At 50.5% G+C, this 19,763-nt stretch overlaps 1 protein-coding gene across 4 annotated transcripts in view; it reads right to left on the minus strand.

Annotated features, from left to right (window-relative positions):
- ARMH3 (armadillo like helical domain containing 3) overlaps positions 1-19,763 on the minus strand; it is a 156,781-nt gene that overhangs the window by 75,925 nt on the left and 61,093 nt on the right. For all 4 annotated transcript variants that reach the window (XM_067537258.1, XM_067537256.1, XM_067537257.1 and 1 more), the window contains 3 exons: positions 9,833-9,915; positions 8,713-8,839; positions 4,323-4,398 (listed from right to left, as the gene is read on the minus strand). In XM_067537258.1, coding sequence (XP_067393359.1) covers positions 4,323-4,398; positions 8,713-8,839; positions 9,833-9,915 — 286 coding nt within the window. The remainder of the gene's footprint in view (positions 1-4,322; positions 4,399-8,712; positions 8,840-9,832; positions 9,916-19,763) is intronic.

A 19,763-nucleotide genomic window follows, 5' to 3' on the forward strand; every position in this document is an offset into this window, starting at 1 on the left:
CATGCTGTGGGTCTGGCCTTCAGTCCTTCTTTCTAATGTATAACTTCGCATCTGGCTGTATTTAAAAGCAGTTGGTTTGAATGGGCCCAGCTTAGCAAGTGACCCAGATGGCTCTGGATGACTGTGAGTGATGGGGTGTCCACCCCACGAGCGCTGAGAGGTTAACGTGGGCAGAAGGAGCCAATTAATTTTATAAACTGCACCTGGAGGGGACCCGAGCTTGATAAATGGCAGGTGAAGCCCAGCTGGGGGAGGATTACAAGCCAGGAAGAGGCTGCGGAGCTGGTTCTGGTTAAAAAATTAGCACTGTGCAACCTCAATTAAACATACCTAACACGGATTAAGAACTGGCTAAGCAACGGAACTCAACCAGTGGCTGTCAGTGGGGAACCATCAATGAACGGGGGAGTCTCTAGTGGGGTCTCTCAGGGACTGGAACTAGGCCCAATTCGATTAAACATTCTCGTCCATGATCTGGAAATAAACAAAATCATGGCTGATAAAATCGGCAGCTGACACAAGCATTGGCAGAATGTAAATGGTGACGAGGACAGGGCGGTGTAAAGGGATTCCACTTACCTTGTGCGAGGAGCTGGGAATTAGCTCTCACCGTGTCTGGCGCCTCCAGCCATGATTTTATGTTTGCTTCCGGATCTTTGATGAGAATGTTGAATCGTATTGGGCCTAGCTCTGATCCCCGAGACCCCGCTAGAAACTCTCCCATTCACAACTCCTTGTTGAGTTCTGGCACTTGGCTAGTTCTTAATCCATGTGATGTATGTTTCCTTGACATTGCATAGCACTACTACATCTGCACAGTTACCTTTACCAACCAGACTGATCTCAGAGACTGAAAACAGGGAGAACTATTTTCCAAAATACCACATTGTTTGGCAATAATTATATTCCTAACCTTTGCTCTTTTTCGATTGATCCTGTATCAGCTTTTCTATTCCTTTGCCCAAGATTGATGTCAGGCTAACCTGCCTATAGTTACCCAAGTGATCCCACTTGCCCTTTATGAATATTGGCATAATATTAGCACTCTTCCAGTCTTCTGGAATTTCCCCTGTACGCCAAGACTTATTAAAAATTAACAGCAGCAAGCTATCTATCACTTCAGCCAACTCTTTTAGGACTCTTGGGTACAAGTTAGGTGAGCCTGCAGATTTCAAAAGGCAGAACAGAAATATCTTGAATATTTCTGCCATTTCTCCATCAATATTAACAATTTTACCAGCTCCATCTGCCTATACCATCACTTGAATTTCTTTTGTTCCAAATATACTTAAACTCCTCTTCTTATTTTCTTTGGCTCTGCCAGCCACAGATTTTCCCATCTTTAGCGTCTGTTATCAATTTTCTAAGCTTCATGACTCTCAGTTCTCAACTGCTATCTAGTTCCCTTTTCCCCCATGTTATACATTACTTTTTAATTTTCAATTGCTGCTTTCACTTCCCCAAATGAATGAGGACAGTCTTTTAGCCAAAGCTGTCCTCTTTCTTGACTGTGGAATTGTGCCATCTAATCAATTCTTCTTGAAGAACGCCCAATTTTCATTCATATTTTTCTGTCTAAATTTCTCCTCCCAATCAATTTCACTCAATTTTCTTTAGCTCTGGAAAATGAGCCCTTCTGAAGCACCAAGTACGTACATTGCTGGCTGGGACTGTCCTGTGTTTGCCTTTATTGAAAGCAGTCAGATTATGAGCATTGACCCATAGGCAGCCACCAACTTCCAATCCTGTGGGTAATTTAAGTTTAGCCGACATAATGAGGTCCAAAACGTAGCTTTGCTTGTATGCAGAGAACAACCCGAACCTCTCGGGAGGTGTCCTTGCTGGTGGGAGCAGAGTGTCTTTGAACGAGACATGCCAATCATTCACGATGGCCCATTGGCACCACGGGACTGGTTGGGATTAAGGGTAGAAGCCACTTTCAAGAGCGTCCCTGATATGCCAGCTGAAGAAGCAGGAGTGCTCACATTTTGCCCAGCTGAGACCTGCAGAAACCACCTGCCTCAATCTGAAAGCCTCGTCTTCCTTGGATAAATGCAGCCCCTTTCGCCTTTCACGCAGTGTGTGTGACCAGCAGACACCGCAGGCCCCAGCAGACAGCACAGAGCAGCGAGGGGAAATTACAAAAGGACAGAGGGAAACAGGTTGATGGTTTAAGTGCAAGAGTCTTGAAAGTCCCCCCAGCTCTCCCCAGCCCACTGAAATGAAAGCATCTCTTGAAGTTCAGTCTGTCCAGCACCAGCCTCAGAGCCGAAATAACACAGCTTCCCAGCGTAAGCCACCACTCCACCCCAGCCGGGGTCTGCAGGCACAGCAATGTGCGCTCTGGTCAAGCTGAACCAGCATGGACACAACTTCTGCCGATCGCTCGAAGATCAGCTCTCCCAAGCGCAGTCCCAGGCCACCCACCAGGTTCATACCGAGTAAAGAAATCCCAGGGTTCTGCATGATACCATCCGGAGTCGCCTTCCCAGGAACTACTCAATAACCATGCCCACCAATTCGTGGCTCCTCAGGCCCATGTGAGAGAAGCTGGCACCCTGACACCCTCCCAGATGGAAGCAACAATTCGTGACAATTCATGAAGGGATCTGAACTGAAAAGGAGGATGGAAGAACAGCACGTACACAACAACAACAACAAAATCTAACCAGAGGCTAAAATGGAACCCATGGGGCCAGTTTCCCCATCCACCCGCACTGCCTGCTGCAGGATGCCCCTGGCGAGGGCTGCAGTGGGAAGGAAAGCGTGCTGCCATTGTTTGCTTGTATCTTTTCAGCTGCTTGAGAAGATCAATTTTAATGAATACGTTTCAGGGAAAGGGGGCACCCGTCAGGGGAAATGAGCCCACTCTTCTACAAGGTAAACGGTGAGCCTAAAAACCTGGCAGGCACATCCTTAACGTCTGTGAATTCTCTACTCGCGGTTTAGAGACCTGTCTGCACGTAGGTGCCCCAGGATTTCCAGAGAACTCCCAGGGCAGACACTTGTGACACTTTAAATGCTATCTGCTCTGCGGCTTCGTTTAGGGAGTGTTATCTGCCCACAGAGGTTTCATTTAGATCTGTTTATGAAAAATAAAGATGGGAACAAAGTAAGTCTTCTGCAATGCACACGTGAGGACATGAAAGGTACAGAGGAAACCTTTAAAGGTGGTTTATGGACACATTTCCTTGAAATGTGCCCTGAGAGAGCGTTTGCCTTGTATACGCTGTCTCCTGTTGTGAGGGAATTGCAAAAAACTGAGATAGCACCACCGAGCTACAGTCTGCTTCCCAGGAAGGCAGTATGCCGCAGGGCAGTTCCAATTCTGACTCTGCTCCTGCCTTTAGTGTGGACTTGGACCTCAGTTTCCCTTTCTGTAAAATATGGTCAATGCTACTGCTTATTTACATGGTGGTGCCCACATGGTGCTTGGCGCCTGCTAAGCACAGAGGATGGCACAGTGCCTGCCCCACAGAGCACATCGTTGGCAATGAGGAAAACAGACCGAAAGGCGAGAGAAGCGGGCTCACACCCACGGAGCGACTGGGGTGCTGATGGGCACACGCCTTGTAAATGGCTGTGGGTGTTTTATGGTGGTGCTTTATTTTAAGTCCAACCCTAAATTCCCTTCCAAGCAGACCGGGTCAGACCCATGGGCCATCCAGCCCGGCGCCCTGTCTTCAGGAATGGCCAGGGACTACCGATTTCAGAGTGAGAAACCCAGAAGCTATAAGAGAAGCTGTGGAAGAACCTCGCAAAGGGGAATGTTACTCCAGAGCCACATCAACTAGCAACTGACTCATGGCCCTGGGGCAGGAGAGTTCAATGGGTCCTACAGAAATCACCTCGAAAATAACCATTTTCACATTTTTTTTCCAAGCCCCTTTTAAAGAAACAAGCTCAACGCCTCTGGGATGGGCTCTACAAAGATCTTCTCTGCTGACATGACCGACACCGCACGCAGATGACTCAGAAGCATTGATTGTCGTCTCAGAGAATGCAATGGGATCGAGCAACAGCGAAGCCCATTTGCCCCACAATGGCCCTGCCCAAATACCAGGGGCGCTAGAAGGATCAACTCTGATGCTTGTGCAGTGCTTTGAAAGTCCAGAGCCGCCTGGAAGAGCTCAGCATTATTATTACAGAAAGTACATTCAACCTTCCATGAGGCTCCCCCCACCCGCCTTTGCTTAAGCTTTAATAGTGCTTTGAAATTCTAAATCAAGCTCTGTGCAACAAATCTGGACGTGTCGAGACAGGCCCACCACACAGAACGCAGCCCAAGAGCGCCGACGCTGCTATTCAGTGCCACTCCTTACCGAATGTTGACCAAGGCATGGGTCACCTTGCTAGCGGGCTCCTTCCACTGGCCGGCGTTGGTCGAAAGCCTTAGAACTGAAAGAAAAGGAGAAAGACGTTAAGTCGAGTCTGCTGGCCCTGATCCGACGACAGTGCGAGACTTTCTGATCTGGAATGTCCAATCACGAGTGTAATGAAAGAACCACTGGAAACCCCAGTCAAAGAGAGAACAGCCTTTGAGAGGAAGTATCTCGTTTAGTTTGGCCAAAGGGACCCACAGCCTCCTTCTGGTTATCACCACAGGGGGGGAAGGTCTCACTCTTGGGCCATAATGGGCAGCCACTTCTGAGGCCACTTCCGAGATTTTAGGACTACCAGGCCAAAGTGCAGGCCTCCTTCCTGCGGTGAGCTAATCTCTTCGACTTGATTTCATCATCATGTCTCCAAATTCCCTTTCTCCAGCCAGGATTTTGTCAAGCCGCAGCTTAAAAAACCTCTAAAGATGGAAATTCCACCACCTCCCTAGGTAACCCATTCCAGTGCTTCACCACCCTCCTAGGGAAAAAGTTTTCCTAATATCCAACCTAGAACAACTCCCCTGCAACTTGAGACCATTGCTCCTGCCACCATTGAGAACCTGCCACCATTGAGAACAGCCACCATTGAGAACCTGCCACCATTGAGAACAGCCTGCCACCATTGAGAACAGCCTAGCTCCATCCTCCTGCCACCATTGAGAACCTGCCACCATTGAGAACAGCCACCATTGAGAACACCTGCCACCTGCCACCATTGAGAACAGCCTAGCTCCATCCTCCCTGGAACCCCCTTTCAGGTAGTTGAAGGCTGCTATCAAATCCCCCCTCATTCTTCTCTTCTGCAGACTAAACAAGCCCAGTTCCCTCAGCCTCTCTTCATAAGTCTTGTGCTCCAGCCCCCTCATCATTTTTGTTGCCCTCCGCTGGACTCTCTCCAATTTGTCCACATCCTTTCTGTAGTGGGGGGCCCAAAACTGGACACAATACTCCAAATGTAGCCTCACTAATATCGAATAGAGGGGAATAATCACTTCCCTCGATCTGCTGGCAATGCTCCAACTAATGCAGCCCTATATGCTATTAGCCTTCTTGGCAACCAGGGCACACTGCTGACTCATATCCAGCCTCTTGTCCACAGTAACCCCCAGGTCCTTTTCTGCAGAACTGCTGCCTAGCCCGTCGGTCCCCAGTCTGTAGCAGTTGCTCTTTGCTTATGCCACCATCTTTGGTACCTTACTCAACATTCGTTCCCTTCTGTTCCGGTCCCTGTTTATTCAGGGTTCCATCGGTTTTGGACCATGCCCTGTAATTTAAGGCTCTCTCAATGCAGAAAGTTTCTTTGGCTCTGATAATCAGCCTCACAGAGCAGGGTCATACACAAGCCTGGGGAGAAGCCTGCTCCCGAAAGAGACCAGCATGCCACTTCTGCCTTGCAGACGAACTCTGACAAACTGGGGAGCAGATCTGAAAACACTATGAATCAGGAAGAACTTCTATGGAAGCCCACTGTACCGCTGAGAGACCGTCCAAGATATTTATTCAGGTCCCAATCTACAGTGTTTCCAGGGGACCAATCAGCTTGGCACCTATGCCTCAAACACAATTATGCAGCAAGAAATCCAGAATAAAAGACATTTTCTTTAAGCTTGTGCTCTGCTGGAACTGTGGGTGAATTTGTATGTTCAAGGATTGATTCATTTATTTATGATGCCATTCCTGGAGTTAGGAACTGCTGAAAAGGGGAACCTGATACTTGTATATGAACACAGTTTCTCACGCCAAGGAGTACAGCACCCTCATTAGGACCATCTATAAACATCAAAACTACTTCAACAGAGCACACAACTCCACAAGCAGGGTGGGTTAATGTACAGTGCCCATCACCTCTGCAGACCTGGGTAAAGGAAGATTCAGGGCATAAACACACACTTTAGATTAACCTGGCAATTTGAGCCACTTTACAATCCACCCTCTCCTTTGGATCTGTTATTAGTCTCTAACTACATCTGGTCAGGACTCGGAAGGAAGGGTAACTGCAAAGTGAGTACGCTGGCAAAGCCCGGGAAAAGCTCCTTGGACAGCTACCTACACTAGACCTGGCTCTAGCCAGACACAGCACTAGCACCTCTCTTTCAGGAGCTCCAAGAGTCTGCATTTCTCTAGAAGAAAAGAAGGGGCCAGCTCTGAGAGTAACACTGTTTTGTCAGAGAGCAGGTATCTCATGTATATCATCGGCTGCGATGAATTCAGAGCGTGTTCCCATTCAGGCGTTTGCGGTGTTAATTCAAAGGGTTTCACATCACTTAGCGGAACGGAAAATGTATTCATGTGATAAATGAATTGTTTCAGCAGTCCGACATCCATACTGCAGCCCAATTGAGAGAGTATCCGAGTGTGTTATTCCTTCGTTCCACTTTTCTCCGGCTTCACCCAGAGGAGTGCGAGACGTCACCGCCTAGTGCAGACATGTCTTTTTACCAGCTTAGCTGCTTGGGCAGTTTTTGGCTCCAAAGGGAATGGCTGTTGCATTGTTTTGTGAGCATGACTGACTGGTTGGTACTTTGCACAGATGACAAAAAATATAGGTAATTTACAACAGAGGGATCAGAACAAAAGAAGATAAGAACAGCCAGACTGGGTCAGACCAATGGTCCATTTAGCCCGGGATCCTGTCTCTGACAGCAGCTGGTGCCAGGTGCTTCAGAGGGAAAGAACAGAACAGGGCAATTTATCGAGCGATCCATCCCGCCATCCAGTCCTAGTGTCTGGCAGTCCATGGTTTAGGGACACCCAGAGCATGGGGTGGTGTCCCTGACCATCTTGGCTAGTAGCCATTGATGGACCTCTCCTTCAGGAACTGATCTAATTTTTTTTTTGAACCCAGTTATAGTTTTGGGCTTCACAACCTCCCCTGGCAAGTAGTTCCACAGGCTGACTGTGCGTTGTGTGAAGTATTTCTTTGTGTTTGTTTTAAACCAGCTGCCTACTAAACACATTGGGAGACCCCTGGTTCACCTGTTCTGTGAAGGGGTAAATAACACTTCGCCAGTCACTTTCTCCACACCAGTCATGATTTTACAGACCTCCATCATCTCCCCCTTAGTTGTCTCTTTTCTAAGCTGCACAATGCCAGTCTTTTCATTCTCTCCTATGGAAGCTGTTCCACACCTTTCATTAGTCGGTGCCCTTCTCCAGGCCTTTTCCAATTCGAACACATTCCTTCTGAGATGAACTGTGGTTTATTCTGCAGAGATTCAATTCAGTTGCAGTTGCAAGGAACAGCTAGTGACCTTTATTTTAACGGGGATGCTTCTCTGCATCTAGTCTGTAGTGCACTGTCCCTGGCTGGCTCTCTCTCTCAGGCCTTTTAACTCCTGTTATGTGCTTGTGTTACTCCCATTACTTACAATGGCAGTTACACGCTCACACCGGGAGAGGGAGGGACAGGGGAGACATGCCCTCGGGGAGAGGCAGACAAAGAGCGCACAGACATCCATTTATCTGCAGCGTCCACCATGCAGGAACTAAACCAAACCTGGGGCAGATGTTCTCGAAGGCAGGCTCATTTGTAGACTGCTTGATTATGCCTCCACGTGTTTTTCGCTTCTCTCCTTTGTTCCTCGTCTCCCTGCTGGGTTTCACTTGGTGGCATTCCAACACACTCGTCTCTCTTTGAAGGAAAGCTTCTTACTTTGCCAGCGTGCACATTCTTCTGCACTGTGATTTCCTCCTCCCTGCAAATGGGTTTGCGGGGGCCACTCTCCGGCTTTGTTCTGGCCCTGCGAGAGCGCAGTGTACGATTTGTCCAGGACGGCAGGCTTCTTGTCATGCATTTCTCAAATGCTTTTTATACCTTTTGTTTACAATGCCCGTTTCCCTCGGCTGATTGGTTCTGCAGCTTGCACTTGCTCTGCGACCTGAGATTAAAGCACGTTTCCCAGCTGGGAGCTCAACACTGCTTGGCAGAGGCAAACTATAGACTGGTTAACTCTACACGAGGATTCAGGGGGGTTCTCGCTGTCATTTAAATATCACAGATTTAGTCACATTGGCAAATACATATTTGTATTAACACCATACGCTTACGACATTGGTAACCTTTGGTACACACAACTGGATTACTTTCACAGGCCGTGTCTTTGCCGAAGAGCCAATTCCATTTACTGTATTCTTTTGGAACAGGAAAAGTTTATTCTTTTCCCCGATGTATCCCTTTGTCCAGTCTTAATTTACTGGGTATGTATGTAAATACACAGATGTGTATATTCACACACCCCAAACAGATGCATAGACACGAATATCACACAGAGGGGACACGGCTTACTTCCCGCTTGTTTTATCAAGAGTAACCCAAATAGCCCACAAAACTCACCCATGGAGTAGAGATTATCGAAATTCTGGTGCATACGGATGATCTCGTAGTACAGCTCATCGTAGCTGCTGGGAGTTGGGAGGAAGGTGTCTCCATATGTGATGAACATATTGAACAAGTTCACGACCTACAAAAAATTAAAATGACAATGGGGGATCGTTACACAAAATCTAATTTACAACAGATGCCAGTCAGACACAAATGATGTTTAAAACCTTCAGAGCAATAAGCACTTAGTACACTGGACAATATTCTTTTACCCCATCAAAGAGTGGTCCATATACTACCTTCTTGCACGGTCGTGTCTTGACGTGGAATGTGCTCAGACACGAAGGTGCTGAGTAGCCAGATAAAACCGTAGGACTGACAGATTTCTGATGCTTTGCGGAGTGGGGAGGCTACAGTGTGTACACAGTTGCCTTGACTCAGAAAACTGAACTAACCGATTCTGGGCATGAGCTTGTATAGTCCAGTTAGCTACGAACCAGCCACTAACTACCCTGGAGTGGAAAGAAACGTCCTTTAAGAGCAAAGTTCTGACATGCCTGATCACCCACTGTAGGGTTCTTGGACCTCCCTCGGAAGCACCTGCTGTTGGCTGCTGTCAGATACAGGACTGCATGCTAGCGAGGCCAGTCATTTTCTATAGGGAACTAAGACCACTTCCCCCGCCCCCTTCATCTGGTTCGCCTTCTCCTTCCAGTTTCAGGGTCTCCTATCCCAAACTGGCTTTTCCTGATCTCTCCCACAAAAGATACTTCATCCAGGCTGGCAAAGACTGGGAGAGAACTCAGTCTTGGGACTGCACCACTGGACTTCTATCCTGTCTGTATATGAAAAACTAATATCCCTGTTCCGTCCCAATGAAGCACAGCTGTCTGGCAAGCCACTGCCCTGACACCCGATAGGAGGGCCCTGTGAGGCGTCCCAGGCATCTTTCTGCCCATACCCCTCATCCCAACAAGCGCTGTCTCTGTGGTACTCCTGTGCTTTCTTAGCACAGAGAGGCTCCAAGCTGGAGATCTGCCCTTTGCGATCTGCATAACAGGCAAGCCTTGTCCCCCCCACCGAACCGCTTCCTCTTGGTCATTCATCACAAACCTGCTTTCTCTGTACTCACCATGAGAGCCAAGGTGAAGATGTTGTGTTTTGCCAATAAAACAGTCTCATTGGACATGAGGAACTTCAACAAGTTGATCAGAGCTAAGGGAAAGAATAAAAGTAATCAAAGCTTTTTTCAACAAGCCATTTAAGTGCTAGTGCCTTTAACCACCCCTAACCACCAGTCCACTGGTCTTTCTGGAAGTATTCAAATTTACTTATGGCTTTATTAGTTAAAATGCTATTCTGGTCTGCTCATTGACTGTGGATTGTCCCAGGTTTTTTTCTCCTTCACCAACTTCCAGATCAAATCTGCTCAGTTTCAAGTGGAGTCACTTGTCAATCAAGTCTGTTGACAATGAAGTTTTTCTACCTGCCAACATCTCAAGCTGTGCCTGGAACCTGGAGGCCCTTCTGCTTCATACACCATCAACATAAGGTTGTGAAACCAAAACTCTGCTGTCACTTGTGTTGATGACACATGAGGCAGAACAACAGACAGCACGGTTCTTCTGCAGCGTTGCTGCCTCAGTGATGGCACCAGTAAGGACACGGTACTTTATTGTGTCAATTATCTAGGGCTGCACAGGGAAGACGACAAACCCAGCTCAGATTTGTTTCCTGAAGACAAATAAATCAATAAAGGCTCCTGTATCCATCCAACACTAGTGAAAGCTAGATTAGCTGAGTTTAAATGAAAGGGTTAGCTAATTAAAGGGCTTTAAGCATGTCCAATTTACAAAGCATCAACGTATTCTGAACATTTGCAAAAACTGAAATAGACTCAGTAGTATCATTGATTATTAGCAGTTTTCAAAGATTTCCCTCCCTCCCCCCATAATTCTGCCTAGAAGAGATTCTATACACGTTCTCTGCTCTGAAGTCAGCCGCTAAGAATGGGGTTCTGGGACTTTAAGACAGCCAAATTAGGCAGACAAGACATGCAGGTTAGGAAGCTTTAAAGGCAGATTTTAAAAAGCTGTTTATTACTTACTAATTAGTAACTGGAGCCAAGAGCATAATGTGCCCTTAGTTTAACAGGTACAGCTCAGATTGTATTAATCTTCTGAAAAACCAGCGTTCCAGCTCGCGGCAATGCTGCCGTCCCATACACCCTGCTGCCCAGGACCTGACACAGCCAGGCAACAGCAGCCGCCGGGGGATGACAGATGAGGCAGGGTACCAGAGGCAGGCTGGCAGGAACAGAAATGGCAGTGGCCCAGCAAAAATGTTCCAGCCGAACTGGCAGAAGACCCAGAGGTCCTAGAACTCACTCTGGATTGTGGGGTGCTAGAGAAAGAGATGGCTGGTGGAAAACCTGCTCTGCAAGCTCCAGCAAGGCCTGAAGGAGATGGCCGGCTGCACGAAGACTTGCCCAGAGCCATCACCCCCTCGTGTAACAGATTCAAGAAGCGAACGCTGCACACTTGGAAGGCAAGAGCGGGGGGGAAGGGGGAGGGAATAGTTCCTTTGAGTGTTCAATATTGGTCTCAGCCTTTGGGCAATATAGCACACAGGGACCAATTAACCCTGGGACGATATTTCATCACTACAGCTCTGAAGCCTAGGTACACACATCTATTTTAAAGTCACGTCTCAATGACCTGGGAGCAAACCAGCCCTACTCTGGGAGGGCGCTGGGTAGAAGAGGAAAAGCAGCTTTCAGATGAGGCAGACAACCGCTGTTCAGAACGACCTGCTCGGCAGTGACATGGCTCTGGGACAGGAAATGTGGATGGGGAAGCAACAAGATAAAGGGGGAAATTGTAGATTTCTTTGGGTTTCCAGAGTCTCAAACATGCAGAAAGAAAGCATGCCAGAAACAGGAGTGACGATGGACATGGAGACAGAGCAGCGGTCTGAACAGAATGGTCTATCAGAGAGCCTGAACAAAGCCCTGCGAAGCGTCCACTCCCAATGCCAGAAGTTCCCCAGTATCAGCAGAGCGCCTACACCAGCCCAGAGGGAGGGGAGACAGTCCTGGTGGTAACCTGCCTTCGGACCCTGTGACAACATTTAAGCAACCCAGAATGCCAGGCTACTTCAGTTCTGGTGAGCTGGGCGCAGCTGTGCCGCTGAGGTGCAACTCCCCGGCCACGCGAACCATTTCTCGTCCAGAGACATTCCCGAGCTGATCTGCGACCTCAGCCTTCCAGAGCCCATTTCAGGAAGCAGGGGCATTCATGTGCTTTAAATTCAGCCCCAAAGCTCCACCCCGCAACAGCTCATGCTCTGAATCCAGCTGTGGTCAGGGCCTTAAGCCCTTAGTCATTGAGATCTGGACCAACTTCAGGCCCGGATTTCTCTCTGAGACAGCTGCCTTCAGCACAAAGAAAGAGCAGGTACAGATGGGCTCTTCACGGGAGCTGAGATCCAGTTAAAACAGGTTTCCAAGGTAACTCAGCCTCATGAAGAACACTGCAGTGCTTTGGACTGAAGACAGCTGTCCTGCATCACTGTCACTGCAGCTTTTCTGAGCTGAGGAGCTATAAATAGACGTGATTTCCAGCCTGGCCCACAGACGTTCACATCGCCGAGCCTCTGGCCCAAGTGCGGCTGTTGAACTCCTGGGAGCTGGGATTTCTGGAAATGGATTAGCAAGGCGCTCCGGATTGTCCGTAACAAGTGGCCAACAGATGGATCTTGAACAACCCCTTCCCTAGCCCAGGAGAAATCCCCCACCATCAACTCACTTTCCTAACACAACCTTGCTCAAAGAAAGTCAGCAAAGGATGGACGTACAGTGCACGGACAATCCACTAAGAGCTACATGAAACATGCAGACATAGTGAGCATAAATACTGTCTGTGATTAGAGAATGCTTTGTTTCAAAAAGGAGAGCAGACCTCATTTTTCAGGGCTTAAGCCAATTAACTGAGTAGGGGCTGGGAAAAAAACCTTTTCCTCTGGGGAGATTATTTTGCAATTGTTCACAAGGAGGTTTCCTGACTCTTCCTCTGAAGCATCTGGTGACTCGTTGGGTTGGAGAGAGAATATGGGACTAGACGGGCCGCTGCTCTGATCTAGTCTGACAATTCCCATGCTCTGCACATCCGCTTCACTCACTGTAACAAATGTGTCCGCATGCTTAATTTCCAGTTTCTCTATCAGAAAGAGACAAGATCCTACTGCAGCTTCAAATCACTCTGGGTATCTGAACTGCACCAAATCACTGCCCACTCAGAACGTCGTTCTAGCACGCTGGGTAGGAGAACAGAAACTCACAGCAACCACAGCTCAGGGACTAAAGACCCGCCAGGTTTATAGTCGCTGAATATACTTTGCTGACAAATTAGTCTGGCTCTTCGGGAATCCCATGTGCAGAGGAAGGTTCTGAAGCCCCCAGTTAGCAGGTACACTGCAACGTCGCAGCCAGCACTGTTAACCTTCTTTCATCCAAGCAGATTATACAGCAGACTCTTTGGACATGTGTCTTGAGCAAAGGATTGGGAACAGGAAAGACAGAGTCCTAAACCTAGACGCACAGACGTCCCAGCAGTGTGTTTACAAGGCAGGACCTGCTGATACATTTCATGACGTTTCGAGGGCAAACGAAAGTTACAAATCCAGCTTCTGCCATCCACGGCCCTTCAATGCTGACTGTGCCATTAGAATAACCCCGAGGACTCTTCACAGAGCAGAAGCTACGACTGGTTGAGCCCCAAGTTCTGACAGGCACTTTCTGAATAACTCTGAGCAGCCTGCTGCCAGACTAAGTGCGTCACCTCTTCTTCAGGAGAGGCAATTGCTCTCTACACACACCACGTGAGCAGCTTGCCCTCAGCCCAGAACCGTGCCAATAAATTATGCATGTTTGTCCCCTTGCAGGGCAGCAGGTCAGTTCCTCAGTCATGGATGCTCCGAGCATCCTGGTTGTGCTTGGTCCCATCACCCGAAACTTGTTCTCCAGTATTAAACAGCTACGGGAAACCTGCTAAGGAGTCTGAGGTTTGTTTCACACACAGACTGGAAAATGTGGATGTTTTTAAACCAAACCTCCTAGCTTCTCCCCTCCAAGGAGACATCCAGCTTCCCCTGCCTCCCGGTGATCCTTTCACCCCCTCACACAGCAGGCCCATCTTCCCCGGCTCACCAGCCGTGCCACAGAGCCGGTCTGGCTCCCAGGCCCAGCAGAGAGGCTGCCACTCCTGCTCTAGCAACAAAAGCGGGGTAGCCTTAACCTACCGAATCGGAGTAAACCTTTGACTCGGGATTTGTTTTGTACAGAGCTGAGCACGCTGTCAGCGCTTCCCAAACACGCCGCAGGAAGGAAGAGCCTGAACTCCCACGAGAGGGGAGCAGAGCCTTCCCAAACGGGCATTACGAGGAGGCACGTGACTGGCTGTGCAGGTGTCACTGTGACTGGCATCAGTGTCCAGGCCTCAGCTCTCAGTCCGTTCACCCTCCCGGGGACCATGATAGCCCATGGATGGAAGAGAGGCCCACTGGCTTTTAAGATGCCCTCCCCATTCCTTAAACCGAAATTACTGCCCATTGGCGGAGCTTTTAGCTCCTAAGCAGGGAGCTATCTGAGCAGACAGGCCCTTCCACTACCTCGCAGACACACGGCCACAGGAGAGCACGCTTGCTCGCCACAGCGCTCCCCAGGGATGGGTTCTTGGGGGCCAGCTCCTCTCCCTCCAGCCGCTGGAGCGGGCAGGATCCCTCCTGCCTGACAGTCCCCCATCCCCAACAGATTTTGCTTCCCTTCGCTGCATAAAATGGACCTTTTTTCTCTGCGAGCCTCATTTGAACTGAACTGAAGTGAACTCAGCCCAAGAGCATCTGGCATCGGTAAGAGGTTCCCGGTCTAGTGGCTGCCTCCCCGTTCCTGGTTTGGATGCTGTACGGATGTGCGGAGGGGCTTTGCTCCCACAGAAGGGGGAGGCGGCAGAGCCCTTCAGCCAGTTGCAATGGTAGCGCAAACTCTGCCAAGGACATTACGGGCTCCAGCAGGCTATTGCACAGCTGAGCAAGAAAACGACTGGTCCCAAAAGAGACACTGCTGTCGAATGCCGGGAAATAGACTGGCGGAGTGGGAAGGGGCTGTGGCATTGCTTTCCAGCCCTGCAAGGTTCCCTGTTCAGAAATCTAGTCTTCTGAATGCTGCATGCAGGGTCACTAAAGAGGGGAAGGGGCAGGAAGCCATGGGGCTGCCCTTAACTTGCTGTGTAACTCCAACTCAGAAAATCAGCAGCATGCATTTAGAGCTCCTGACCCCTTCAAACCTTCCAGCTGGGTCCCCTGAACTCCCAGCAAGGCAGCTCTATTCCCCAGTCTCCCTCTCACCCCCGCAGGCCACCCGCTTTTAGAGCCAGAAAAGCAGGATGCAGCACTGCTTCCAGCTCACCCCCACCGGGTGTTCTCCTCCCACTTCGGCCCTACAGGACAGCTGGCAAGGCAGCTCCTCGGGGTGCTCGCTTGCTGTAGGCAGAGACACCCCTGGGGATTCCTCTGCCCTCTCTTTGGCGAAGCAGCACAGTGCACCTGATCTCGCAGCAGCCACCTTGCTCCCTCCTAGGAGGAAAAACATCCTGGTGTCAATAGCACCAGCAGCTGCACAGAGCGCCTGAGACAGACAGCAAGGAAGAAAACAGATGGTCCAGTGGTTAGCGCAATACACTGGTTTCAATTCCCTTGTCTGCCACAGACTCCTGTGCGACCAGGGGCAAGTCCCGGTTTCCCTGTGCCTGGTTTGTAACATGGGGTAGCAGCACGGCCCTGCCCACTTCACAGCAGTGTGGTAAGGATTAAAACATTGCAGACCATGAGGTGCCGACCTATTACAGTAACGGGGGCACGGATGGACGTGAAGGAGCAACGCGCGCAAGTAGAAAGTTGTAACCTCCACCCTGGACAGAGAGAGAGAGAACACACTTCCGGCATCCAGCTGCAGCAGACCAGTAAACCTGGGCAGGCTTCGCTCCAGGTTCCCCATTTCACCAGGTGTGAATCACACGCCCAGGCCTGAAATACATCCTTCTTTTAATCCCAGGATATTCGAATGTGGGCTTCTGTCGGGTGGAAGTCGGAACAGCAGCTGCTCAAACCATGGAGCCCAGCGGGATTTACGAAGGGATGGGACACGTACACAGGCAGGCTAGAACAAACAGCTGCACTGAGTGATTCAGACTGACGTCAGGGAATCAACCCTTGTGATCACAGGCAGCTGATCTTGGTGTGGTACAATACACACAAACAGTCAACGTCCCGACAGCTACAGTCGAAAACACACACAGACGGCAGGACACTGTGCAGCCCAGAGGAGGGTATTCACTCATCAATAACCGACTTTTTGTAGCCATTGTGGAGGCAGCAGATTTTTGGAGGATCGGAATGAGGAGTGGAAGAGGGCCTAAAAGCACTTGGACTGGGAAGGTGCTCATGGGAACAGGGCAGCTGGCTGCCTAGTAGAGCAGCAGAGGGCGGGGAGGTGAAAGGTGAGACGGTTCAAGATGTGCGTGCAGGTTGTAATATAGCTAGTATGGCAGATGGCGAGGGGGGTGATCACCCTTCTCCGAGGCAGCTAGGTCAGGTCACCACTGGAGGCTGGGAACCTCTCGGCACTGGGATGACAGTTCCTAGCTCCCAGCCTGATGGCCAGGCCAGTCGTATTTAGCTGGAGGCAGTAGGTAGCTTGAGAAATCAGTGGAAGGCAATTCCACCGGGGGTGGAACAACTAGGCTGCCATCTAGCCGAAGGGAAGGTAACATGGGAACCCCTCCTCTCCCCACGCGGGCATCCAGTAAAGCAGGTCAGGAATGAAGTGATGAGCAATGGCCCAGGCTCGTGTAGCTGAGAACGAGAGAAAGATTAATTACCCACTAATTAAATTCTCTTTCCCTGGCGTCGTCCATCGGAGGACCTCACAATGACGAATTCAGCATCACCACCCCCGTGAGCAGGGAAGTATTACCAGCGCTGTTCCACTGGGGCTGAAACGTGGTACAGAAGAGGGACGTGACTTGGTCAAGGTGTCACAGCCAGGACAGAGCCAGGGAGCCAGCTAGTCCTGTCTCCTAGCCCCGCACCTCCCTCCCAACCTGACAGCAGTGCTGTGAGGATCGCTGCATTAAAGCTCTCTCTAAACTGGGGGAAGAAGGGAGACCCCAAAACACCACAAATCCACAAGAGCTGTAATTGTGATGCCTGAATAAAGGCTTGAAGGCAGGGAAGCAGACAATTGTCTGCTGAGAGAACCCGAGTTTGTACCGAGGCTGAAGGAAGTGGCCATGCTAAGTGCGCACAGAAGCTTTGCAGAACAGCGATCAAACCACTCCGCAGGAGACGAATATTGACAATAGGCTCTGACAGGCGAGAACTGCCAGCGGCATTCTCGAGAGAGAGCATGTCCTAGAAATAGCTGCAGCGTTGTTACAAACACATGCACCAGCACCGCCCAAGGCAGTCTACCCCAGCGTCCATGGACAAGGTAACCAGTTACCCAGGGTGGCACTGGTGTGGCCCACCTACAGCCAATCAGCTGGGACCCTGGGGGCAGGGGGCGCTGGTGAGCCCACGAACGGCAGAGGGATACCTTTAAAGCGTTAGCGGTCCCTCAGAACAAAAGCTGGCTCGTCCCTGGCTCTGAATACCCAGTGTGCAGGGAGAGGGCACCTTTCACTGACCTGACAAGAGGGCAGCCCAGACCAAGTGCTTAAGATAGCTCCCGGCCCTTTCCCCGCACTGACAGGACGGGGACTGATCTCCTGCTCTCCTGTCCTCTGCTCTTCCTAATGGCTGCCACTGCGGTTTCACAGCTACAGAAAGAAGCCTGAGTGTTGCTCCTCTAACAGCTCCAAGCTGCTGACTCCATTTTATACGGCTGACTTCAGACAGTGCTATTCCACAGCTCCGCTCAGGTCGCACAGCTCAGCTGGTGCCTCTCTCAGCGGTACAGTCTGCTGTTGGCAGGTTCCCCATCACTAGGCCATTGGCAAGCTGCTCCAGTTGCCCCCAGCGCTGCGGGACTCCTAGGATACAGGGCTACGAGAAGTTTGCACCCAGAGAGTCACCGAGCTGAGAAACAATGGCAGCAGCTTGCCAGAGCCAGCAGTGGGCTGGTGGGGAGGAGAGAGCAGCAGCTACTGGCTCCAAGAACCAGTCAGCCTGATGTAAACCTGCCCCACTCATTTCTGCCCCCCAGGTCCCAGCCACCCGTGTGAAAGCGGTGGGACTAATGGAAACGTCACCAGCGGGCACGGATGCCAAAGCAGTGGACTGGGGCTTGTTGTAGCTGCTCTTTGCTGTCATGGCAGCGAAGGGTCGGCCACACATCGCATTTGCTAACTGTGGTCCAAGGGCAGGTGAATCAAAACTTTCTGTAGGTCAGTAAAACTGCTCTCCCCGTAACAGGTGCGGGCACTCGACAGGGCGGTGCCAAGCTGCGTCGCCTCGGGCCAACCTGCCAGAGCAGGGGAAGCTTTAAAGGAGCCAGCGCAGACTCAGTTGCTGAGCTGAAGAGGAGGCCTGGAAGTGACGGCTGCAACAGCTTCTGTGCGGTCCTGGGGCAAAGCCCTGGCCAGGAAGTAGAAGCCAGAGCAGCAGCGTGGCAGCGGATGCCGAAAGAACGAGGCCGTAGCGAGGGCAGGCGCTGAGATAGCGGGACGTGCAGCCTCTAGACTGACGGCTTCCGGGCTGGGGGCTGGGGTCGGGGCAATCACTGCTGGGCAGAGGACACCATTTTGCTCTTCAGCAGGGCACCCTCCATGCTGCCGGGGGTCCCCGAAGGAAAGACTTCATTAAAATGGGGTCATGCCAGCAAAACGTCTGGGAACCTCCACCCGAGAGGAACTAGTCAGGCCACGCGCACTCGGGAACCAGCCACAGGCACTTGACACAAAGCTCTACCTATCCTTACCACCACCAGGACCAGCTCAGAGAAGAAGAACAGCCGGTGGAAGCTGAGCCTGAGCAAAGGGAGGTGCTGCTGGTGGGCAAGGAAAGCTTCCCGAAGAGTCTTCAGCCACAGGGCAGTCTCCTTTGGTTCCAGGAACACAGGCACGATTGGTCTGTTCACTCCATCGTCTAGTCCTCACCACCTGAGCTCTCCCATAGCAGCACCCACCGAGTGATGCTTCCTACCAGCTCTGGTTAGCTAGAAAACGCCGTCCCAACCAGGTGGACAAAGACCTGGCCTTAGTTATTCACGGCTTCATCACCGCTCGGCTGAACTACAGCAGTGCCATCTACCTGGGCGTGAAGCCTTCAGCGCGTAGGAAATCCTGGCTGGTCCAGAACGCTGCAAGGTGTCTCCTCAGCAACACAGGCTGCCGGGAGCACCTCAGACCTGACCTCGACTCGCTACCCTGGCTTCCTAGAGAACCTGGTTCAAGTTCAAGGTCTCAGTCCCTATCTTCAGGCTGCTCCATGGCCTGGGCCCAGGGTATCTAAAAGAGCCTAGCGCTCCAGGATAGAGACCCTGGCCAAGAACTATGCTCTGCTGGCACAATGCAACTCTCTACAATAAGGGTGAAATTCATCTGGGAAGACAACAGAACCTTTCTCAGGGGCCAGTCCAAGCCTGTGAAACGAACTCCCTCAGGAACAAAGGGTTATCACAAACGTCACCATCTTCTGCATCTAGGTCCATGTTTATTTGACCTGCCTTCTTTGACATAAACATAAAGCAACATGCATATTAAAAAAATCACCTACCAAAACAAGCCACTCCACCGCACATTCTCCCCCTGGGAGGATGAGAGAACAAACACCAGATGTGTAGCCACGTGAATGGCTGCACTTCTGAAAGGCACTCAGATGCTAGGGTAATGAGTGCACTGTAAGAACCTAGTTAGAACAGACTAAGGGAAGAGCATACTCTACGAGGCTGCTAGATTCCAGCCCCGGCTCTCCAGGCTTCTGAAGTCTACAAGAAGCTGAGTGGATTTAGAAAGCAACAGAGAAGTGTTTTTCCATTTTTACTGCCAGCTATTTGAAAGGTCAAGTCT

This window comes from Emydura macquarii, unplaced genomic scaffold, assembly GCF_026122565.2.
Source record: "Emydura macquarii macquarii isolate MOO-44397 ecotype Brisbane River unplaced genomic scaffold, CSIRO-AGI_Emac_v2 contig_3692, whole genome shotgun sequence".
NCBI classification, from domain to species: Eukaryota; Metazoa; Chordata; order Testudines; family Chelidae; genus Emydura; species Emydura macquarii.